Source organism: Lissotriton helveticus, chromosome 11 (genome assembly GCF_964261635.1).
Source record: "Lissotriton helveticus chromosome 11, aLisHel1.1, whole genome shotgun sequence".
Taxonomy (NCBI): Eukaryota; Metazoa; Chordata; class Amphibia; order Caudata; family Salamandridae; genus Lissotriton; species Lissotriton helveticus.
The window spans coordinates 831,324,775-831,344,315 of NC_136072.1; the positions used below are offsets into that span (position 1 = coordinate 831,324,775).

Consider the following 19,541-nt stretch of genomic DNA (forward strand, 5'->3'; position numbering starts at 1 on the left):
AGGAGGGTGTTTGGGCACAGGACTTCGGGTCCCAGTTGCCGGGGGGACGTCCTCGTGGTCTTGGTTCGGGTTGGCCCCACCCGGGCTCGGCTGGTGCAGAGTGGGCTGGTCCAGAGCTTCCTGGTGGGCACCAGGTGGGTTGTTGCAGCAGAGCCTCTGCTGATGGGAGTCCCAATCTTCGAATGGGTCAAGGCAGGCAGGTCCTCTGGGTGTCCCAAGGTTGCTGTCCGCGGAGGTCGCCGAGATTAGGCAAGAGCAGGTTCCATGATCAACAGGCCGGTAGGGCTGGGGCCAAGTCAGTAGTTGTTGTTAAGTGGTTAGCAGCTGCGCGGCGGATCTTCTTCTTCTTGATCTTCTTTCTTCTTGTTGGTATCGGGATCTAAGGAAGGAAGGTTCAGGGAGCCCTTAAATACTAAATTTAGGTGTGTTACAGGTAGGGCAAGGGCAGGGACCATGGGTCCCTGTCCTGGGGTGAGTACACCCCCTAGCCTGCTCCTCTCCTGTGGGAAGGGGCAGGAGCCTAGCTGGGATTGGGCAGGAATCCCCATCTACAAGATGGCCGGGGCCCGAGGTCGTGCTTCACTCGCCTCCTCCACCAGAGGGGTGGAGGTGGCACGGGTTGGCACACCCCCCTTCCTGACGTAGTTTTTCCCACCAGTCTTCCCGTCAGAGTGGGGGTAGGACTGGTGGGGGGCTGGTTGCTGGGTAGAGCAAATGGTCTGGAGAAGCTCTCAGAGGCGGTATGCCTTTGAAGCATCCCCCTGTCCATCCTGGGGGAGGAGACATAGCACCTCGCCCAGGATATGCTTTGTTGCAGACCCAGGAGAGCGGGGGGCTCTCCACCCAGGGGTCCAGCAGCATGTCTGCTGTGTGGCAGCCTCTGCAGCCACTCAGCCCAGACGTGGATTGTAGGTTCGGGTTTTTGGAGGGCATCTCTAAGATGCCCTCTCGTGTATTTTACATTAAATCCCACACTGGCATCAGTGCGGGTTTAATGTGCTGAGAAATTTGGTACCAAACTTGTCAGTCTTCAGTGAAGCCATTAGGGTGCTGTGGAGTTCGTAAATGACAACCTCCAAGCACCATATACTCTTAAAGGAATGGCCCTGGGTACTGTAGGGGCACAGGGCTCGTGCACCTGGGCCCTCACCTCTGGTATAGGGCACCCAGCTAGAGGGGTGACTGAAGTATGCCAGGGGAGTGGGTTCTGTGGGCATGGCACACAGGGATGTGTGCCATGTCGACTCTTGCTTTAGTTCTGTTCTTAGGCACTCAGCCTGCAAAGACAGTGTGTAGGTGCCAGGGTACAGGGTCCCTGAGGGTGGCACAATAAGTGCTGCAGCCCTCAGAGGTCTTCTCTGGTCACCATGCCCTGGGTACTATTTACTAGGGGCTGACAGGTGGCCAGAGATGCCAGTTGGGTATTTTGTTTCAGCATAGCTTTTCTTTGTAGGGAAGGAACACAGGCCCTGGGTACCTGGTTGGCGGGGACCCAGGGCACACTCAGTCAAAGTACATCAGCAGTTCAGAAAAAAGTGGTGGCACTTTCTCACACCACCGCTTTGGGAGTATACTGCTTTGTAGTCTATGCAAAGCATGTGTATTTACAGGACACATGCCTCGAACGGATAATGTTACTTACCCAGTAAGCATCTGTTCTTGGCTTGTAGAGCTGTAGATTCACATGCGCCCACCAGCCTCCCCCGGTACATGTAGTTTTTGCAGTTATTCATTGTTCATTTATACGCATGGACATCTCTATACTATACTTACTCCATTCTCACCCTCTTGCAGGAAAACAATCTAACAATGGAGTCAATGACAATGCGCACTTTCACCTGACTGTGTATTTGTTGTATGCTTTTATGTTTTTTTCATTATTACCGAATAAAGCTTATTGACTATGAACTCACTCGTAGGATTAGGAATCTGCATCTAGTTGTATCAATCAGAAGAAAACATTATTTACTTTCTCTTACTGTATTTCTGTTGGATTCTGTATCTTTCTGCAGATTCCTCATGCATGTGTTAGTGCGGTAGTTAATAAGGTCGCAAAGTGTGCACATATGCCATATTATTCATTTGTTGGGTTAAAAGTAAGGTGGGTGTATTAAGGATATTTAGGTTTTTGTCCCGTCTGACAAGGAAAGTATGTGGTGTTTGTTGAAAATGGAGATTTAAAATTGGATAGAAGGGTTTTAGAATGAATAAAATGGTGTTAATTTGCTCTGACTTTACCATCCAGAGCTGATGATCTAAGTAGTAGAAAGTTATTTATATGTATCTGTGTATTCACCTGCCTCTAGGATTGAGGTCAGGCGAAAAACTAAACATTGAATAAGTCTGTCGATTTGTTTGGTGTGGTGGGATTAAAATGTCGTAGAAGATTTTTAATATTAGTATCTCTTCCTTTGCTCCTCCACTTCAGGTTCCTGCGCTGCACAGAGAGTGATCTGGCTCCTTACCTAGAGAAGTTAAATGACAACACCCTAAAAGAAACTCTGCTGAACGGAGTGGGTTACCTGCATGAGGGACTTAGCTCTCTGGAGCGCCGCATTGTGGAGCAGCTCTTCAACTCTGGTGAGGCGTGTGGGGGTTATGAAATGGGGTGGAGTAACTGAGTTGGTAGAAAATCAGAGGGCTAGCTTCCTCTCGTAGGTCAGAGGGCTGGCTCTGACCTACAAAGGGAAGGCAAAGGGAGTGTGGATGGTTATAGCAGAGTTGCTGACTGGAGAACTGCAATGGTCTGCCAGCGTGAAGTAGAGCATGAGCCAAGGGATTTAAGAAGAAAGGTTGTGTACGTGAAGAATAGTTGGGTAAATGTTAATAGGGCACTGAGCAGAGAAAAACAGACGTAATCCTTTTGTATTGGGTTGTTGGGGGTTTTTGATGTTTGAAGAGAAAGTTTAGGCAGTTCTTACCTCAGGGCCCTAAAGAGGTGATTCATTTGTTCTAGCTTATCCTCAGAACACATACTTAATGACTCGCCCTATCACCGTACATTCTTTCCTCCCACCATGCTTTCCTTTTGCTTCCACTCGTGCTTACTTACGGCCTCCAGCGAGCTTCTGTGCTTGATTGTCTCCTCTGTTTTTCTTCTTGTGTTTGACTTGCACGCTCCTTGAGTTACTTGTGCTATCTGTGTTAATTTCTTCTACCAACTCTGATGCTTAATGGGTATCTTGTGTGCTTCATCACTTTCTTCCTCCTCCTTCTACAGGTGCTGTGCAGGTGGTTGTGGCCTCACGGAGTCTATGCTGGGGTATAAATGTAGCTGCTCATTTGGTGATAATCATGGACACACAATACTACAATGGAAAAATCCATGCGTGAGTAGAACATTTTCAAAACATCTGTAAGCCAGTATGCTAATTTAATATGTGTGGCCAGAATACATTGTGGGCAGTACTCCTTGGTGTCTGATGCAAAGACTGGGCAGAAAAAGAAATGGCTTGCTAAGGAAACTACTTGAGCGACTACCACCCTCAGTGTTTGGAAAGAGGTAGTTTAGTTCCATTTTGATGGTCTTTCAATACTGAACTTGCCATCCCTTCCACAATCACCCTTTCCCTTGTCTCGTTAACTTGCTTTTAGTGCATTACATTTTTGCTTCTTTAATTTTTATGCATTTGTGTTTACTTGCCCTGAAGTTTCTTCCTAGATTAGTTCAGTAGAAAACATGTTTTTTTGTTTGTTAAATTACACAGGGTTTGCCGTCATAAAAATACAATAGAACTTTGAACAATAGTTTGCCTTAAGCATTTTCAATGCTTTAGCATTACAAAAACTTTAAATACCTTGTAGCTGTGGTGTTTTCTGGTTCATTAAAAAGTCTGTCTGTTTAATACATTTGATGGTATTTTCTTTTTTTTCTTTTTTTATATTTTATTGGTTCAGTTCAAAGCCAGAAATACAAAAACATTAAATCCTAGCAGGTCATCATATATACGGACTTATGGTGCAGATATATACGAAACCAAAAAAAAAAAAAAAACAATAATAAAACATTACAGGGAGCAATACCATCATATACAATCAGATAAAGGTCATTCCAACGGGCCTAAATGGTCTATCATTGCCTGCCAAATTTTACACCCCCTTTGCATTTTCCTAAGTGATTTCATACGATAAAGATTATATTCTAAATAAAAAAACATTATAAAACTTTGCTTGCCACATTTCATATACAGGTGCTTCTGGTTTCAACCACATTGAAGAAATACATAAGCGAGCTACGGCCATAGCCATAAATAAAAGATATCTATTTTCATGATAACCTAAAAAGAGATCGGTGCCATTAGATAAACCAAAGATAATCAACTCTCTGGAAATAACCACTTCACAGTTTGTAACATGTGACAAGAATTTTTCAATAGATGTAAAAAAAGGTTTTAACACTAAACAATCAGAAAAAATATGCACAATATCCGCCTGATCAGATTGACACCTATAACATTTCCCATTATAAGCATTACCCCATTTCAACATTTTAAGAGGTGTATGATAAAGATTAAATAAAGTTTTATAATGCTGTGAGTATAAATTGGCTGACAAAATAATTTTGGCAGCCATATAGATTGAGTCTTGAAAGGGTACTACAGAAGTACCCAATCTAATACACCATTTAGACTCCTGTGACCCCATGTCATCCTGCTGTATATTCCACAAATAATTATATAAAGTCCCTATACGTGATGGCTTTTTAAGTATTTCAATAAAGTCATTTGGACATAGCGGTAGAATATTTGGATGTTTAAGAATAAAGTCGCGTAATTGTAAATACTTAAAAAAATCGTGCTGGAAAACAATATATATATCTTTTAGCTCCTGAAATGAAGCAATTGTACCATCTTTAACCATAGAGCCAAGACATCCCATACCTTTTTCCCCCCATGTATGCATCGTACGATCCCAGAATATTGGAGGAAACAATTCTGTAGAGTTACATGGAGTATAAAAATGTATGCGTCTTAGAGAAATAAGCTTCCGAATTGAGCGCCATCCTTTGAAGGCAGACAATACTAATTTGAATCTAGTTCTTTTGTAATAACTAGGTTCTAAAAAGCGAAGCAGCATTTGTCGTGATTGAGGGCCAAGTAAGAGAGAAAAAATATCAGGGCTTTTAAATATAGGTGGAGTCCCCCCAATCACAAAATATTTAATATTCTGCATAAGACAAGCCAAATAGTATAGTGCAAAATTCAGAACCCCCCCATCCACCACGTAGAATTGGAAGTGTCATAAATTTGGAAGCCCTGCGCGCAGATTTCCAACCCCATAAAAATCTATCAGCTATAGATTGTAGTTTCCTCTGTTGTAGTACAGGTATCTCCAAAGGTACCGACCGAAAATAGTACAACACTTTAGGCAAAATAGACATTTTTAAAACATTGCGTCTCCCAAACAGCGACAGATGTAAGCATTCAAGTTTCTCCAGCTGATTTTTAACAGATTGTAATATATCTGTCCAATTCACCATAACTAGCTCTTGAAGCGATAGCCTAATTTTAATGCCAAGGTATTTAGCCTCCGAAGTGACCCGACAGTCATTAGGGCAAAGTCCTGTTGAGCAAATAACCTGTGTTTTCTGAATATTAAGCTTATACCCCGACACCTTACCAAATTCACTAGTTACATTTTCAATTTCGCGTATTGCTGATTCTGGATCAGATGTTATGACGGCAACGTCATCAGCATAAGCTAATACACGTATAGTGCCCCCGGGTAACACCATAGATTGTATGTGTTGAGATAGCACCAGCATCTGTAAAAGTGGTTCGATGTACATGGCAAACAACAGCGGCGAGGATGGACACCCCTGCCGTGTGCCCCGAGTAATATTAACAGCTGCTGATTCCTGGCCTGATAAGCAGATCTTAGCCCTGGGACGTCTATACATAACCTGTATAGCATATATAAATCGAGGTCCAAATCCCATTTTCCCCAAAATTGCCCATGCAACGCGATCGGACGCTTTTTCGGCGTCTAAAAACACCAAACCCACGTTCATACAAGTTACAGCAGCATAATCCAAAGCTGCAATAACACGATGTATATGATTAATCGTACCACGGCCTGGAAGGAAACCGTGTTGTTGCTCAGAAACTAATGCCGGGACAACTTGAATCAGCCGATTCGCAAGGATTTTAGAATATAGTTTCGCATCAACATTAATAAGTGAAATAGGTCGGTAAGACCCAGGAAGATGCGAAGGCTTATAATTTTTTTTTAAATACGATTATACTTGCATCATCCCATGATGGTATTTTCTTTATGCTGCTACAATCACAACTATGGTTTGTGTACATGAGTCAGAGCATTCTTTGTCCTGCATCTGTAATGGTGAGCATAGGTGCCAAACTGATCCCTGCCAGAAAAGATTTGACCACAGCCCTGATACTAAAATAAATATCTCTATGCAACAGTAGTTTAGAAGAAAACACCAACGTAAACAGAACAAAAAAAATCTAAAATCTGTTAATAAAGACAGTGTGTGTGTTTGGGAAAGATACAATATACTGCTGAACGGTTTAGACGCTTTCAGAAAGCTGGATGGCTACTGTTAAACTCCTTCCTTAAGCTTACACTAGTTGTTAGAGATTGTGGTTTGACTGGATTGGTTCCATTGTCACATGTTGAAACCCTATCATAGCTTACTGAGTTTTCCTTGCAGTGTAGATATTTTGTTTTTAATTCCTATTTGAAACCCGGCAATGCCCTATTTAATTACTGCCCACGGGAGCAAGCAGAATCTTGGCTGGTAATTTCAATTGGTGCCAATGAACGTTGGCCATTCCCCATTAGGGTTCAATCTAAAAAGTGCCATTTAATACATTTTGTATGGTTTCTATCTAAACAAGAAAGAAGTTGGATTTTTTTTCTTTGATTTTGTTTCAATTTAACCTCTCTTACCCTGCCTAGGTCAACCTTTCTCCAATCTCCTTACTTTATTTTTCTCACTCCAGATATGTGGATTATCCAATCTATGATGTGCTGCAGATGGTGGGGCATGCTAACCGACCTCTTGAGGATGACGAGGGGCGATGTGTCATCATGTGCCAGGGCTCCAAAAAGGTGAGATTGAGACTCAGAAGATGGGCCAGCAAGAGCAATCCAGGGTATTTCATATCCCCTCACCTTTATCTCCACCCCACTCTCCCTCATATCACCTCCGTCAGGTGTGGAAGTTAGCAGGATTAGAACAATTTGAATTAGTAATACACTGCAGTTATTGGAGGCCTGAATATGAAACAAGTGGAACTATTGGAATCATTATCCTTTTATAAACTGCTGTAAATTCAAGATTTATCTACTACAAGTAACACGCTGTGATATTCATTGCAGGTAGCTCTGTGCAGTCATCTTTTCATCAAATGTTTGGGTTAGTGCAGAGGTCCACTACACCGCTTGCTTTTATAGTTGAGTTTGGCTGGGCCCCAAAGTTGCATTGAATGCTGTCTGCAGCACCTGCCAATATTGTAGGGAGTGTATGAACACTATGAGAGATCTTATGTCTTTGTACACAGCCTACTCTTATTGAATGAGGTCCATGAGTTCTGAGACTGCTTGAAAGCCTCATGCACAACATGCTTATTCTGTATTAATTTGACTTTAATTTCTCCCTTCTTATCCTACAGGATTTCTTCAAAAAGTTCCTCTATGAACCTCTTCCTGTGGAATCACATCTTGATCACACAATGCATGATCATTTTAATGCTGAGATTGTAACCAAAACCATTGAGAATAAGCAGGATGCGGTGGACTATCTTACCTGGACTTTCCTGTATCGGCGTATGACGCAGAACCCAAACTACTACAACTTGCAGGGTGAGAACCCGATGCCAGTGTTACTCAGTGTACCTTTAAACCATACATATTGTCACCCGGGTGCATTGTCTATCACATCAATCAGCCCACAAAACTTGTGTATACTCCCACTTGGAGATTTCCCTTTTTTTTCTCTCTTCGTGGGTGTTTGAGATTCATGAGTGTTAACAATGTCTCTCACCTAGTTTGCTAGTTGAGAGTGCATTGTGTTTAGAGAAGTCACCTGCTTAAAAGAGAGGAATGGAGGCATGGAGGAGAGTTAGATTTCATTCTCCTCCATTTATCATAAGCACGTGGCCAGGGGACAACCTTGTTTAAATATATCTTAGCTGTTTGTGGGTTAGTGAGTGAAGGGTAGGGGGGTTGGCCATTTTTATCTGTCATAACTTCCCCTCCTATGTGTTTTTGTTAATAGTTTGCAAGTGGGTTGTCTTTTGAAAGGTGTCTTCGAAATGCAGCGAACAAGTCCAGGCTAAGTCTTTGACTTTTTGCCTACTAGAGTGTGGGATCTGCTACAGGAGGGGCTGGGGCTCAGGTATGATAGACTGGATGTGCTTACCGTACTGAGCTCAGAAGCAGCCTGGGGTACAGACGGAAAGAGCGGGCCTCTATTCCTGAGCTGTCGCCAGGTGAGGTGAGGTCCAATATTCGTGAATCACAGGTGCCATCAGCATCTGGTGATTTACAGAGGACCATGCCTGAAATACAGGTTTCTTGGTTGTATTGGTTCCTACCTTGTTTTTGTTGACATTTTCTGTTTTTTCACTACGCAGCAGCAATAGATTATTTAGTGGTACTGAGGAAGGCCTTGGATTATCTACACTCCAGTTGGCTGAAACATGTAGCCCTGATATTGTTGCAGTTATTTTGTTAAAACTGCTGTTGCATTGTTTTTAGTTTGGATATCACAAGATACTCCTAAAAATAAAATTCTTGTGACATCCAATTTTAATTGCACTTTCAACCCCCTATTTGTATGCACTGCACCCATCACTCAGAAACCCCTTTGTTCACCTCTGAGAGATCCTATAGAGCTCCATTCCATAGAATACATTTAAAACATCAGTGAGCTCCCTTCTAGTAGACAGAAGGTTGCAGCCCTTGGTTACATGAATGGGTAACCAGGAGGAGATCCCAGATGATGAAGCATGTTACCTCGGTGAGTGATGGGAATCCGTCCTCCTTTTAGGATTTCCATTTGTCGTCTTTTTGCAAAACATATTGCCTCTTCTCCTTGTTTGCCCTCTTACTATGAGAACATTGTGACTAAGTTCTAGTTTTTCTAGGGTTGTCAGACCTGTGGATTCTTTTTGTGTTCTGTGTATCGTTGATGGGGAATATATCCACGCTCGGTCTTTAAATGTTCCCTTAGACCCTCCACTATCATTTGTTTTTTTACTTTTGAATGCCTTATCATGGTTGGGACCAGAGTTGCAGTGGGTGGGGCAGTCTTTGTGGAGGTTGCAGCCTCATTACTTTGGGATGTGCTGCTGTCTTTGAACAATTTGTTTTTATGAGCGGATCAAGAGCTTCATGTTACTCTCTGCTTTTAACAATTCAAGACTCTGACGAGGGCTTGGGTTGACCACTTCCCCTCTCCCAGCTGATGGATGGCATGATCTGTAGGTCTTAGGACATAGGCAGCGTCTCCCAGAAGTGGTTCAAGCAACACACCAGAAGTATATTCTAGCCACTATTTAATGCTCTGTGTGCATGTTACACATCTGATAGACATCTAGTGGCAGATTCCTTACCTTTGAACTTGTCATGCGTCAGACTGGATCCAGAAGATTTTTCTTGAGCAGTACCCCTGCACGCCAGTAGGTGGCGGACGGTCGATTCCACTTAATGTCATCTGTGTCATTGTGACATCCATGTCGTCTATATAGGCTTCACCTCGGCGCGCTGAAGTCAGTTCTTTTCTTTCTGCACTAGACAGCGCAGATCCATTGAAGAGAGCTACCCCTGTCATTTTTAGACAGACTATTTTCCATTTTTCTTTGCCCACCTTTTTTTATTGGTATGTAGGCTCCATTATGTCCAAAAAGACCTCTGATTCAAACCGTGCAGCACCTGTAACTGCTATGTCGATCATGGATCTCCACCTCGTGTCTCTTTGGTGCATGGAGTGTGACAACTACCTAAAGTCATGCTCTGACTGCCGGGGCCATGGCCCCCAAAGCTGTGAGGGAGCCATCCCTAAAGGTAACTGCAGCCTAGCGTTAGGCACCTCAGATCTATGTGGAGGTCTCATTCCTGGTCCCAGTCGAGAGGAAGGTCCGAGCACCGCTTCAGGGACTCCCAAGTCTTCATCCTCCCATTGGAAGTCCTCGAAGGGGACCACAAGAAGCACCACAAAACACACAAGAAGTCAGTCGGTCCCTCACCCAACACAACGGAGTAGTCTCGGTATCGAGGCCTCGTTTTGTGGAGCGTATGCCTGGATCGGCTCCGCGTTTCCCTTTCTTTTATGGACCGGAAGCCACCCTAGCTCAACTGAAGGAGTTCTATGATGCCATGTGCGCCATATTTGAGTTGCCTGACCCTGCTGACATGCCTTTGAGCTCAGTAGAAGGAGTTCCATTGGGTTTCGCGCCAGCCACAATGCCCATGGTTACTTATGGATCCGGACTGGTGCCGGCTGTGCTTCCTTAACCTTCCCATGCGCGGTGTCCGGCGGCGAGACTCCCGACTGCACCCACCGACCGTGTCCGCCCCATTCTCATCCCCGACACAGAGCCAGACGGCCTTCCGCCGAGGCTGGCCCTGGTAGAGCCCTCTGGCTCAGTTGCGTCCTCAGCCTTATTCGGAGGGGCCAGGATTGGAGGAAGATTAGGAGGGGATGCAGGACCTTTAGGAAGCTTGCTCTGTGTATACTATACCTAAGCAAGGTACAGCTAGTACAGAGTCCAGTGGATCCCCAAAGGTATAGCAGAGGCTAAAGTAGGAAATACCTGTCTCTCTTTTGTAGTGGTGTGGTTGAGTAGTTAGGCTTATCAGGAGAGTAGTGTTATGCATTTGTTGTACACACTCTGACAAGAAATGATGTCACACACTCAAAGACTGAATCCAGACCAATTGTTTGTATAAAAAGTTATATTGTTATTTTATTTCTAGAACAAAGGCATACACTGAAGCAGGGACATGATACTTCTCATACAATGTTACTGTTAGCAATACAGTGAATACTGGATTTGTAGGAACATTCAGATTACTTTTCCAATAGAGAAAACTATTTTAAACTGTTCGAAAATGCTTGTAATTACTTTTCAATTACAGTTCTAGTTTGATATGAAACATATTCCTAACAGTTTACTCAACACAGGACATTTGTAAGCAGGTTAGCTCTTGTACAAGCAATAGGTTACTTTTTGTGCAGTACAACACAGTTCATCACTTGGAAGGATTTATAGAGAAAACCCAGCATTCAGTCCTATGGGAAAAATTAGTAATAGGTGAGTAAATCTGGTTTGAAATTGGAGTTTGGGGGGAATGGGGTGGGGACCACATTTCCCCAGGGTTCAGGTTGGCACTCCAGGGGAATGACCAGCGGCACTAATCCGGGCCGGGTGCAGGGTGCCAATGTTAGCCAGTGGGGCTAGGGAACACCTTGCATGTCGTGTGATCACTGTGCCATGGTAGAGGCATGCCATTCGGTCTCAGGAGTCAAGCTCCTAGGGCAGGGATCAGGGCAAAGGGGTTCTCCAGGTCAGCACCAAGTCCACAACACCAGTGGCGCTGGGGTGGCCAGGTGCAGGATGCTTAGGAGCCCAATGCAATTCAATGGAGGATGTCGGTCACGGAAAAGGACTGCAGTCTGAAGCCAGAAGACTGGATGAAAGGAACCAACCACCGAAGGGTGAAGTTGAAGAGTTGCTGGACACCGTCAGTCGGGCACTTCCGATCACAGGCGCTGCGGATGCAGGGGTGACCTTTCATGTCTGGTTCTTCATGGGCTTTTTAACACCTTGAGTGCTAGAGGTATTCCCCCCTGGTGCTGAATTCATTGAATTCCCATTGTTCATGACAAGGTCAGCTCGTCATGAGCACACGAGCAGTGTACTTCATTACAAGCTGAGCTCGTCATGAGCATGGGAGGGGTTAAGTAAAATGCAGTTAATTACTTTTCAGATTACTTTTGCTAACACCGGACTGGATCCTAGATTCAGCCCTGGGACATTTCCTGAAAACAGGTGCCCTTTGGTTAAAGGTACGATTTTTAAGGAATATTATTGCATTTCAAAGGCTGATACTTTCTTCTTTTAAAAAAAAATATTTTATTTATTAAACTTTTACAAAACATACAAGAAGCAAGAGGCAACATCCGGATGCTGCCAAGTGAGCACATGGTGTAGAATTGCATACAAGTAGGCATAATACAAACGGATCAATTACAAATCAGCATGTCAGTGTAAGCAAGTACAGTATTCCATACTGGCGACTGTTGTAATATCGCTTTCAGCGTCTCCAGAGCGAACCATTAGAAACATATGTGCAGTTATGACCTCGACTCAGCAGTCATTGTGTCTACCTAATAATGTCACAAGTGGGATCAGTCAGCAAGTGTAGTGAGGACGTGGGTCGGCAAGTCGCAATCAGTCTCAGGCTTATCTGTCCCTCTGGCAGAAATATATGTTGTATAAAGTCCCCAAAAGTTTTTGGGACTACTCCTGGGGGGGGGGGGAGTAGATCACTGAAGTTTTTTGTATGCGTGCTGCAAAAAAGCATGTCGTGTGATCACTGTGCCATGGTAGAGGTGGGGCTGCAAAGCCAGTTAATCGCTACTCTACATTTTGCTAGGAGAAGTCCCATGTCTATCAGTCTGCGCACCCTCGAGGGATCTTCTTGGAATAACCCAGCAGGGCCAGTGCCAAGGAGTAGCTCTAGCTCAGTTATTTTCGCCAGCTCACTAAAAACCAATTCCCAAAATTTGTGTACCCTTGGACATGACCAAGCTAAATGCAAAAAATCGGCCGTTTGTTCGGGATATCTGTCGCAGGCAGAAGTTTCCCTCAACCTGTATCTGTGTAGTCTCTCTCCGGTGTATAATACGCCCTATTTAAATTTTTAAAGTGGATAAGCCTATGCCTGCCATTTAACGAGATACGACATGTACTGGTGCAACAATATGCCCACATAGCGTCGTTGATCGGTTGCTGTAAATCACGTTGCCAGTCCAACCTTGGAGTACTGATTAGCCCTGTGGGACATGGCAATCTTATAAATATTGGAAACTATCTTGCAAAGTGATTTAGCTTTAATAGCTTAGGTCAATTCTGAGACCTCAGGAGGCTCCAAGAGGTCCTCCCCCATTATGTCACGTAGGGCATGCCTCGTCCCATGGAATTGAAATTGTTGTAGCAGGGTATGAGGGGCTCTTGCTGTTCCAACTCCTCCCATTTTTGAACCACGCCGTTGTGGAAGAGATCGCCCGCTGTCTGAATGTACAGAGAGTAAAATGCTTGTATCACCCCTCTGTCTCTGCATGGGGGCAGTCAACTGCCCAGTCGAGTGGCATGGCTGGGGAGTATAACAGAGCTCCAGCTTGGAGCTGTAGTAGAAAATGCCAGGCGTGTTGCTTAGCTTTGATGGAATCAAGTATGCCTGTCCTACGGTCTGAATCTTCAAATATCAAGGCCGGGAGTAGAAGTGGGTCCGCAACCATCATCTCAATAAGGAGGTGGGGAGCGTCCGGAGGACCGTGTATCCAGTGATATGCATGCGCACACTGTGCGGCTCTGTAATATAAGTTTAAGTCCGGAGCACCCAGTCCCCCCATGTGGTATGGCAAGGTAAGTGTCTGCCACTTAACTCTAGCATGTTTGCCCGCCCAGGCTAATTTTATCATTAACGTCGTGAGCCGACTAAAAAGGAGTTGGGTAAAACAATGGGGATATTCGTGAAAAGGAACAAAAACCACGGTAGCGCCACCATTTTCATGATCGAGATTCTGCCTAAACGGGAAAGAGGCAGCCTGATACAAGTGGCGTCGTCGCAGGCGTGAATGGAACAGCGATAGATTTGGACCAATTAACCTGCAGCCTCGAGAGGGCGCCAAAGTGCACCACCTTGCGCAAGACAGAAGAGAGGTTGTTTTCCGGATCATGAACGTATAGTAATGTCATCTGCGTAGGTTGACACAATTAGTTCATACTTCGACAGTCTAATACCCTCGTGATTGTGATATTCACGTAATGCACAGGCCAGTGGCTCAGCCACTAATGCGTATAATATGGGGGACAGCTGGCATCCCTGCCTTGTCCCGCGAGTGATGATGTAGGGGTCCGTCACCAGATTGCCAACCCTGACTCTGGTGGAGGGATGATCGTACAGCACCCCAGTCAGCTGGAGGAAAACTGCTCCCAGACCCTTCTCAGTTAAGACTTGGCGCATGAGGGGTTACTCGACGGAATCGAAGGCCTTCTCCATGTCAAGGAAGACAGCGACCGCCTTAATGTCCTGCCGGATATGCTGTAAGGCCCCAAAGACTGTACGCAAATTATAGGTGAGGTTCCTGTTCGAGAGGAATTCAGCTTGTTCAGGGGTTACGAGAATCTGTGCTAGGGGAACTATCCGGTTAGCGAGGATTTTATCAAAGATTTTAGTGTCAACGTTTAATAAGGAAAGCGGGCGATATGATCCGCACTCCTCAGGCAGCTTACCCAGTTTAGGTATAGCAACTTTGACGGCCTCTCTCATCGTGTCATCAAAGAGCACAGACAGGTGCGGCAATAAAATATTAAAAAACGCTCTGTAAAAGGCCACCGTGAGGCAGTGTGCTCCTGGGGCGCTGCCAGCCTTCATGCCCGCCAGGGCTAGTACTATCTAGTCTTTTTCCACGGGTCTCATCAGAAACTCACGGTGTGTATTTGTGAGGAAGTGAAGTTTAATGGGAAAGATAATCCAAGAGTTCGAGGCATGTGGGCTGCTAAATTCATATCTTATGCATAGATCGCCGCCTAGTGTTGGGTCCGGATGATTGCAGATTGTTGTCCTGGAAGAGTCTTCGAGGTATCACGAGATAGGTGGCTCCTCCCCTGGACTACAGTGCGCATGGGCATCGACTCCATCCCCAGATTGTTTTTTTCCGCCATTGGGTTCGGATGTGGTTTCGACGTCTCCGTGTCGGAACCGATAAACTTTCATCTTAAGGCCAAAAGGCCTTCGTTACCTGCGTCGGTATTGTTTGCGTACGGTCTCGAGTGTCGTCCGCCTCTCTCAGCCGGAAATCTACGGAGTCAAGTAACTCCTCGGACATCGAGGCCCTCTCGTCGCAGCAAGACCCGACGAACTTAACATGGAGCGGAGCCCGTTCAAGTTCTGCCCCGTCTGTGGATCCAAATATCCACATATCGATGTGCATCCGGTCTGCAATAAATGCCTGTCGCCGGATCACAACGAAGAAAACTGCATGGCCTGCTCCAAGTTCAGGTCCAAGAAGACGCTCAAGCTTCGGCGTGCGGTGCGCCTTGAGGCCCAGCGAGCGACACCGGCACCCGACAACATATTCGACGACCCCGAGGAGGAAGGCGATAGCCATCATCTCCAGATTTCGCCACTGTCGACGGAGGTCCAGGCCGATCCAGAGGAATACATCGAAGGACAGGCCCCAGACCTTGAATACGTCGAGGAGGTAGGGGACGACGAAGAAGTTTATGGGGCCGTGGAATATAGCTCAGAGGAAGAGCTATGCCCCGAGGTCTACGTTATTGAGGCTCAGGTCACGGGATCGCCCCTCGGCCTTACCCACGACCCTGCACCGCTATCCCCGGCCCCGCCTTCTGGCCCGGCCACGGACACTCAAGCGGAGCCGCCATTGCCCGTATCGAAACCGAAACCTTCGGATCCTACGGCGCACAAGATGGCCGACGTCCAGTCGAAAACTAAACCGAAACCTACGGACTCTACAAAATCTAAAATGGCCGACGTCCTACAAAAACTATCAAAGCCTGCTCCTTCATCGACTCCGTCGCCCTCCGGCCCACAAAAGTCGAAGAAGGCTGTTGAGTCGACAGCGCCGCAGAAGGTGCACAAGGAACCCTCCTCCAAGAAGGCCGTCCATCAGGCGTCAACCACGGTTGCTCCGGCGCGGACACCTAAACCTCTTGAGACGCCTTCGGACGCTGCTACGGCGCCGTCCAGTAAACGCACGGCCGATCCAAAGTCGACTAAAAGCCACGACCCAAAGGCCGCTGGCTCAACGCATCGGCACAAGGATGCGGGATCTGCTGCGTCGGCGCCAAAGCCTTCAACGGAGCCCGACACATTGCAGCCGAAGATTCGTCGACGCAAATACCGTCGACACCAAGCAACTCCGACGCCACGGAAGATCGGCCGTCGGTTACTAAACCCTCTACCTCCTTCACGAAGCAGGTTACTGACTCCCTTACACGTATAAGGGAAAAGACTTTGTCGTCCACGGCTTCCACGCCATCGGCTCCGAAATCGGTGGACACACCTCAGAAGTCCTCAAGCAAGCTTATTTACACTCTGCCACCGAAGGTGGCCCCAAAGGCTTTTGCAACCACGTCGGTGCCAAAACCGTCGGATCCGTCCACGCCAAAGAGCCTCTCGGATCCATATCACGCCTCAGAGGAGCAATCTGAGCATTGCATCGATGCCCAAACAGGGAAATTGACCCTTTATAAGAGGAAAATCACTTCCCAACCACTGGAATCATATGTTATTCCACTGAAGAAGAAGAGGCCAGCACAGGACATTCCTTCACTTGTGGAGCCTATTCTGCCACCACCAAGAAGGAGTCCATCACCTTCCCCCAACCAATCAGGAGGGGATGATGATGACCAACAGGACCAATACAATTTCCCAGTTGGCAATGACCCTGATGTTCAGCAGGACTCATATGGCGACACTGGGGACCAAAGTGGACATCAGGTGGTACAAGATCCACAAGGCTTTGGGACACGTACATCTCCAACAGAGGATTCTGCTGCATTTAATGCTTTACTCGAACGGGCAGCAGCAAATCATGATGTGGACATGCATGCTGACCCGGTAGAGGAAGACTTTTTATTTGACACTTTCTCCGTCTCAGAGAGAACAGTTAAAATACTTCCTATGCTTAAAGGTGGCCTTAAACATGCCCCAGAGATCTTTAAGGAACCTACCAGGGCGAGGGTGGTGAACCCACGTATCGAGAAAAAATACAGGCCAGCACCTGGAGATTCTGCATATATTAGAGGACAGTTGCCTCTAGACTCGTTGGTGGTCGCCAATGCCCGCAAGAGGGCAAACTCCCAAACGACGGGTGAAGCTCCTCCCCCAGACAAGGAGTCGAAAGGGCTTGAGGCATCGGGCAAGAGGGTGGCGGCGCAGGCTGCCAATGTATGGCGCATTGCAAACACACAGGCACTATTGGCACGCTACGATAGGGCGCATTACGACACCCTAGAACAGCTCCTTCAACACCTACCTGATGAGTTTAAGGAAGCAGCCGAAATGCTCATACAAGAGGGAAAGCTTATCTCCAACGCTGCAATAAAGTGTGCACTTGATGTGGCAGATACAGCGGCTAGGGGGATTAACACTAGCGTCATGTTGAGGCGACAAGCTTGGCTTCGCATATCTGGATTTAAGCCTGACATCCAAACTACAATCCTCAACCAGCCCGTCAACCCTGACACACTGTTTGGTCCAGATGTAGACACCACCCTTGAAAAAATTAAAAAGGACAACGAGACTGCTAAGTCCATGGGGGCGCTTCAGTCACAACAATTCAGGGGAAACACTTTTCGTCGCTCAGGAGCACGTGGTGTTACCAGAGGACAATTGGGTCAACAAACACAATACGCGAAAGGTGGTGCACAATCCTCGTACCCAAAGCAGGGTAGAGGGAGTTACAGAGGTAACAGTGCCAAGGGCAGAGGCAGAGGGAACAACAACTCCCGTTCCTCTGCCACCAACAAACGGTGACTCTCTGTCGCTGCCCCCCGACCATACAACACCGGTCGGGGGGAGACTCTAGCAGTTCCTGCCAGTCTGGACGTCCATCACCACAGACAGGTGGGTGAGAAAACTTATCCAGTACGGTTACTGTTTGGAGTTAACCTCCACTCCTCCCAACATTCCCCCAAGACACCGTCCTATGTCGGCAGAGCACTTGCACTTATTGCAGCAGGAAGTACTAGTGATGCTGCAAAAAGGCGCAATCGAGCTCGTGCCAGTGGAAGAGGAAGGCACAGGGGTCTATTCCCTGTACTTCCTCATCCCAAAGAAGGACGGATCCCTCAGACCTATTCTGGATCTACGCCCCCTCAACATGTACATACTGTCAGAACACTTTCACATGCTGACACTGCAACAAATCCTTCCCCTGCTCAATCAAGGGGACTTCCTAGCAACCTTGGACCTCAAGGATGCTTATTTCCACATCCCACTCCACCCATCCCACAGAAAATACCTCAGGTTTACCATTCTAAACAGGCACTATCAGTTCAAAGTCCTACCCTTCGGGGTGACTACTGCCCCCAGAGTGTTTACAAAGTGTCTGGCGACAGTGGCGGCGCACCTCAGGAGACAGAACATACATGTCTACCCGTACCTAGACGACTGGCTTGTTCAAGCAAAGTCGGAACAACAGTGCGCCGCGGACATGTCCCACACTATTCAACTCCTTCACAGCCTGGGGTTCTCGCTAAATTACCCGAAGTCGCACCTTCAACCAGCCCATGTGCGGCAGTATCTGGGCGCGACAATAAACACCCTGACTGCTATGGCTCAGCCCAACCCAGTCAGAATCGACAGCATTCAGTCGCTGTGCCAGAAGTTCAGACCGCAACACTCCCTGCCAGCGAGAGTGTTCATGCAGTTGATAGGCATGATGGCCTCCTGCATCTTCATAGTCCCGCACGCGAGGTTGCACATGCGCCCGCTCCAAGAATGCTTGGCAAATCAGTGGACACAGGCTCGGGGATAGCTAACAGACCTAGTGTTGGTGACCGGTCGGGCATACAACTCTCTGCATTGGTGGAATCCACACAACCTTTGCAAGGGCCGACCGTTCCAAGAGCCAGTGCCACAGATAATCCTAACAACGGACGCATCTCTCCAAGGGTGGGGCGCCCATGTGCTCCACTACACTGTGCAGGGACTGTGGTCCACCCAGCAGCAGAAGTTGCACATCAACTACCTGGAATTGATGGCAATCTTCATGGCGCTGAAATCCTTCAAAGTACATTTGTGCAACAAAGTCGTGTTGATCCGGACGGACAACATGACCGCCATGTACTACATCCAAAAGCAGGGAGGTACGCACTCTCCACAACTGTCTCATCTGGCTCAGAGCATGTGGAAGTGGGCCATTCAGAGGAACATCTTCCTCATGGCAGAACACCTCCCGGGCAAAGACAATCAGATGGCGGATCTGCTCAGCAGGTACAGCCACCAGATGCACGAGTGGGAGATACATCCATCAGTACTCCACCCGTACTTCCAGCAGTGGGGTCATCCAGAGATAGACCTGTTTGCCACAAGGGAAAACGCAAAATGCCAAAGCTTTGCCGCCAGGTTCCCTCACCCGGAATCGCAAGGGAATGCGATATGGATGAACTGGTCAGGCAAATTTGCGTACGCTTTTCCCCCAGCGCCTCTCATTCCGCTGGTGGCAAGAAAGCTAAAGCAACACTCGATGACTCTCATCCTGGTTGCTCCAACATGGGCACGCCAACCATGGTACACCACGTTTCTAGAACTTT

The 19,541-nt window shown here is 46.7% G+C and overlaps 1 protein-coding gene across 1 annotated transcript in view; it reads left to right on the plus strand.

Annotated features, from left to right (window-relative positions):
* SNRNP200 (small nuclear ribonucleoprotein U5 subunit 200) overlaps positions 1-19,541 on the plus strand; it is a 490,380-nt gene that overhangs the window by 400,086 nt on the left and 70,753 nt on the right. The window contains exons 34-37 of the mRNA XM_078667002.1: positions 2,429-2,580; positions 3,221-3,329; positions 6,966-7,074; positions 7,638-7,827. Of these exons, the coding sequence (XP_078523128.1) occupies positions 2,429-2,580; positions 3,221-3,329; positions 6,966-7,074; positions 7,638-7,827 (560 nt within the window). The remainder of the gene's footprint in view (positions 1-2,428; positions 2,581-3,220; positions 3,330-6,965; positions 7,075-7,637; positions 7,828-19,541) is intronic.